Genomic DNA, 6,084 nt, shown 5'->3' on the forward strand with positions numbered 1-6,084 from the left:
TATCTGTCTCTAGTCCAAAATAACACGATTCATCCGCCGTCGCAAAGTACAATGCAACTTCAATTATGTATCTCTACATTTTATATATTTTTACATTTTACACGTTATATCTTTCTTGAATGTATTCGGGGCGAATCCGGGTGAGTGAGTGGTCGCCTCACGCGCTGTCCACATTTAACCCTCATCCCCTGACTCCGCACATGACGCGTGTAGATTCGGCGGAAGCTCGGAAGCGCCGCGGAAGGTCAGGAAACGGGGCACCGATCGAAGAGCCGATATTGGCGATATAATTAATCGGCGATTCGGCGCCTGTATCGGCGCTATATCACTCGTACCTGCCCGCATGCTCCTCCTCGTCCTCGTCGTCTACGTCGCCGACAACGACGACGACGTCGTTGTTTTATCTACGCACACCATGCTGTTCGTATCCTTACGGGCTCTTAATCTTATTTCAGTTAGCAGTGGGCGGGGGTGGTGCTGTGCTGGTGCTCAGCGAGCTTGAAAGCATGGCGGCCAGGCAACAGCGGGAGATTGCTCAGCAAAGGCGCCTCCTGGAGCAGAGAGAGGCCCGCTTAGCCGTGCTTCGAGGCGCACAGGTGAGTCTCGTTGTATCCCACCGTTTTCATCGTCATCATCCTCTTCCTCTCCTTCTCCTTAGCGTCCTTCGCCTCCGGCTCCCACCCCTTCCCCTTGCTCTTCCTGTGACTCCTGCACGCGGGATCCGGTGACGCGTTACACGCGTGAGAAGAACGCGTTATGCGGTAGCCAATCGCTTCCTCCCGTTATGTGTCTATTATGCGACGTGTCGGGGTATTATATCGACCAGAGCGCAGAGATGAATGCGACAGAGAGAGAGAGGGAGGGAAAAAATGTTCCAGCGAATCTTGAGAGCGTAAAGTTGACACGTTCCGCGTGCAGAAAGCCATTACTGGCTGTTTGTCCCTTTTCGGGGCACAATACCGCGGCTTCTTCTTTTCGTTTTCCTTTTTCCCGATATTCTACCGCGGTTGCCACGGAAACTCCCAACAATAGCTGATGGTATTTCACATTCTCGAGTCTAAACTATCGGAACTCTCTCTCTTTCTCTCTCTTTCTTTCTCTCCGTGATCGTTATGGACCGCGGAAGTTTCACGATTCTCATTTACGCGCGGAAATCGCGCTCCTATTATCATTAGATTCGGATTCACGCGCGCGTTTTCTTACATCCCGCCGGAGGAGACGTCGTTAGAATCCTCATCGGGCTTCATAAACTTTGAAGGGCGCTTTCATCAGTAAATGCACATGCACGGAAAAAAATGACTCGGTTAATTTGGCAAATTTATAATTTGCTGGACACAATGCCATATAATTAAGCAGATTTGCCAGTGTATTAAGGATTAAGGAAATTATGTGTAGAAGCAATTATAGACCTGCTCATAACGAAAACTCATATTTGTATATGTATATGTTAATTACCGCAGCAAATAATTTCATATTTCAAGCTAATTAAAGTCTGCGAAACTATTTCACTAATTTTGCCAAGCAAATTATGCACTAAATTAATAGATAATGAAGAAATATTTTTATATGTTTTTTGGAGAAGTGCACATCCGTTAAATCTAAATATAATCTATCTAAATATACCTGTGATGAGAAACATATATTGTTATATGTTACGTGTTTTTCTTTTTATATTAATAAATGCATATATTAGTAACATAATATATTAATATAATTAATATAAATAATATATGTAATAATAATATATATAAATAATAATTAATATAATTAATATAAATTATATGTAGAGGAAAGTACTGTGATCTTATGTGAATTTCAGCGCTATCTAGTAATTTTTTCGCTTTGTTAATATGTTCATTCATTGTGTTTATCGCCAGAGATCTTATCTATGGAAGTTATAGCCATGTGTTTTGCATGCACTTTTAGTATTACCAGCCGAATCAAAATGACAAAAATAAAAATAGAAATGTCAGAAAAGGTCCAAAAAAAGGGTACAGCATCTTCTTCTATTTATATACAGGGTGTCCCAGACTCTCCTTCTCACATTAAGTGGAAATGTAGAACGAGTTGAGGTAAACATAATAGATATTATAAAGAAAATTGTTACATTTATGATTGTGTATCATAATACACAAATTTTTTGTAATTAATATTTAAAAATCTATGTGGTTATTTGCAAAATGGTAGAGGACTTTTTTGTTTAGTTTGAGTTAATGTATAAGTATACAATGGGTGTTTTCCATGTAATAACATAAGTCGACACAAACCATAAAACCATAAATCATCCTATCTTAGTTACTCATTGAATATGGAACAAAGACAGAATGTGTTGACTTGTGTTATTAAATAAAAAGCATTCACTAGCAGACGGCGCCACTGCAGCTCATCTACCATATCGTGCGTGATCATTCACCAATTTTTTAAATTAATATCTCGACTATTATTACGAATATCGCAAAACGATATAGGACTTTTATGTTCACCTCATCCGTTCTTCCCACTTAATATGAGGAGAAGAGTGTGGGACACTCTGTATATGTGTGTATTTACATTTATATTTTATTATACTATTTGAATGGTTGTAGAGAGTAAATATGCCAAACATTTCTCAATGAGCATTGTTGCTTTAACTAACTAGAGGTTTGCAATTGTGCCAGCAAATATTTCCTTTCCCGTGGCTGCGCGTTCAATCGTTTTTTCAATCCCAAAGATATTCGCGATAATTTCATTGACTCTCACATTTCGTTCCCGCCTTAGTCCATCATTCATTCGCCGTATCGTTCGTATTCATCGCACCTATGTAGCGCCCACGTTCACGCGCTATTTACCGTTTCAGGAGCCAGCACAGCAGGACAAACTCGCCAGATTGAAGCACAGACTGGACCAACAACAGAGCAAACTGAATCGACTGCGGTTGCTCAGATCGCAGACAGACCAGTCTCGTGCCAACAATGCGACGTTGAGTAAGTCGATCAGCGTTTCTCTGTCTTGTCTCTCTCTCTCTCTCTCTCTATACTTTTCTTTCTCTTTCTTTCTCTCATATCTCCCTTAACCCCGGAAAACCGCCCGTCGAAGAGACAACCGAACTGCACCGTGCAGCTGTTCACTTTCCGAAGTTTTAAAATTTCGATTCGTGCCCGTCATCCGCGCTTGTGGTATGGATTGACGCGTCGATGTCGTTACGCGTCGCACCACTCCGGTTCAATTCACGAAAGCTATGCGCTGCGCTTGGCCGCGCGTACGTACCTTGTTAATTGAGCATTGTTCAGATAGTTACAGTATGCCGAAAAACGATAGCAGCGGTTTGCAACGCGTCGCGCTGCAAATCGCGATAATAGCTCGCGGAACGGCCGAAACTCGCAAAGTGCGCGCTCTTCGTTAGAGGCGATCCTCTATAACGAATCGACGCGTTCGCGTATATTACAGAGCGTCTCGAGCTGTGGTAAAAAACAAAGTTATAATGATCCGGAATCCGTGATGAAAGTTATAACGATTCGGAATCGCGGATCATTATAACTTTTTCAAGCCAGCTGTAATTCGTGCCAACATGACAAGCACGAAAGCGTCTCTTTATTTGTTGCGGAACGGGGAAGTACGCTCTTTGTGCTTGCCGTCTTCGGATTTACATTTATTTACAATTTTGTCACATACATACTCACTCACTCACTTACACGTACATAGGAAAGTTTTGAAAAGCGGGAAATGCGAGTTTTCGTCCTCCTCACGTTTCATATTTTTGCGTTGTATAAATCTGCCCGCGAACCAGCCGTGTATATTTTGGCTTCCTGGCAAGAATCCGCAAAACTTCTCACAATAATCGCGCGAGATTTATCGCGTTTTACGTCGCGAGGTCATAGGGAACACTTTGCGGTTCTTCGCCTTTTTCAAGGAGTTTATTCACTTAAATCAAAATGCTTAAAATTATAACGGAATTTCACGCAACATTTATCGCGATAAAACAGATTCGTAGTTAAAGTTTCGTACGGTTTATCCGCACCGCGTTCATGAGGGATTTAATACTGAATATCGTAATTTTGCACACCTAGTAGAAACAATATAGATGACCACATTATTCAACTGTAACTTCGTAAAAAATGATACCATTTAAATGAAGAATTTATAAATTTATAAGAAAAGAATTTATAAGAACCGTTATAAATGTCATATATTAAGAAATGCGGGAATAGAAGAAAGAACAGTATTCATTATATCGTTGTATAATGTTAGTTTTGTGTAAAGATTACAGGCTAGAGAACTGCTGTTTTTTGTTTCCATTAGTATCATAATGACAAGGAAAGATACCTCGCTGTTCCACTCTGATTTGGATATCCCTTTGATATATTATAGAGTATAGAAAAATGAATCATATGTATTTCTTTTGTATCGTGGCGAAGAAACATGTCTAGCGAGCTTTGAAATCAGGCTCCGAAGTTAGAGCTGTAATTGATTTATTTTATAATTTCCTATAAGATTACAAGACGTATTTTATTGCAAGATTATTGTTGTGCGATTTTTACAAAAGTTTTAATGTTTGATGCGACTAACTTGCCCTCGTACAATCGACAATAAAATTTGCATCAAATATATCTTGCAATCCTCATTAAAAGAAATATTTTACGTTTGTTTTATTCAAATAGGACAACGGCTTCTATAGAGAACTATAAAATAAATATAAATATAAATAAATAATAAAATAAATAAAAATAAAAAATAAAAATAAACTATACACTCTTTGTTTCGGGGTTGATTTTACTTCCTATAGATATGTTTTCCGCCGATAAAAAAATGCGTGTCTTATTTTTCATACTCTATAACATATCAAAGGAGTATCCGAATCGGAGTAGAATAGTAAGATGTTTTCTCTTGTGAATGAAACGGCAAAATAATATTATGAAGTCAGTTTTAAATTACCTGAATGGTAAGGTATTTTTGGCACCTTCAGAGTGAACTAGAGTCATTTGTGTCTTCCTTGATTTTTCTTCCTTTGGAATCGAAAAAATCTCCAAAAATTATTAAAATTCCCTTTGTCCTCTTCTAGTTGGAGATCACATAATCGTTTTGTGACAAATAAATTACTAACAAGTAAATCTATCCAAAGGTTACACTCCGATTTCTTTCTAACTTGGCACAAATGTAGAAACATAAAAAATATTTAGGTCATATTTTTCATTTTGGCCCATTTTGAGTTTCAACATAAATGCATAAGAAATAAAATTGAATACAATACATAGTTATATAATTTAAACAAAATCGGCATAACTGAGACACGAATTATTTTAAATTTCTTTAGCCGAGATTCCAACCGAAATATTTCAAATTTGTGCTAAATTAGTCAAAAATGGTTCGGATCTCGGCTAAACCGAGAAATTATTTTTATAAATAATTTTTTCAACTTTTTACATGTTTTGTTTAAACATTTTATTATTTAAACAAAACATGTGACTTCATATTCATAATCAGCAAACTAAAAACGCTTATATCTCGTATTCAATTTTATTTCTTATGCATTTTTGTTGTACTTGTTGATAATAGAAGTGAGAACATTAAAAAGTGATTTTAATTGCCCGTGAAACTCAAAGTAGGCCAAAATAAAAAAATTTGACCAAAATATTTTTTATACTTCTACATTTGTGCCAAATTAGAAAGAAATCGGAGTGTATTTTTTAGGTAGGTTTACTTGTGTATAAGTATTCTATCTTTAATAATTTTTAAACAGAAATGAGTCACTATGTTATTTAAGAATTCATAACTTTTTAAAAAAGCAATTTAAAAAATATCCTAGACTTGTACAGACATAAATGTTTAAAGAAGATAATTGTGCCGAACCGTGATATTTTTTAAAACATATAATTATTTTCGAGAGTGAAAATCGTTAATTTGAAGGGTGGGAAAAACAGGAAACTCTCTGGGAATAAAAGAATCAGAAAAAAAGAAAACTTAGGAAACAAAATAATTATTTCTAGAACAATATTTTTTTTGTGCAAAATTAGAAAAAAATAGTACACAACGATGTTGTTAATATAAAGTAAAAACAATTTATTTGGCAGAAACTTGGTAAGCGGGGCGTCGATGTCCATTGTATAC

At 36.9% G+C, this 6,084-nt stretch overlaps 1 protein-coding gene across 6 annotated transcripts in view; it reads left to right on the forward strand.

Annotated features, from left to right (window-relative positions):
• Positions 1–6,084, forward strand: part of LOC116851282 (myb-like protein AA) — a 102,937-nt gene that overhangs the window by 78,624 nt on the left and 18,229 nt on the right. For all 6 annotated transcript variants that reach the window (XM_032830569.1, XM_032830567.1, XM_032830568.1 and 3 more), the window contains 2 exons: positions 456–596; positions 2,837–2,963. In XM_032830569.1, coding sequence (XP_032686460.1) covers positions 456–596; positions 2,837–2,963 — 268 coding nt within the window. The remainder of the gene's footprint in view (positions 1–455; positions 597–2,836; positions 2,964–6,084) is intronic.

The sequence above is a fragment of the Odontomachus brunneus genome, unplaced genomic scaffold (assembly GCF_010583005.1).
Source record: "Odontomachus brunneus isolate Ranch 3 - 2012 unplaced genomic scaffold, Obru_v1 Obru_scaffold_171, whole genome shotgun sequence".
Taxonomy (NCBI): Eukaryota; Metazoa; Arthropoda; class Insecta; order Hymenoptera; family Formicidae; genus Odontomachus; species Odontomachus brunneus.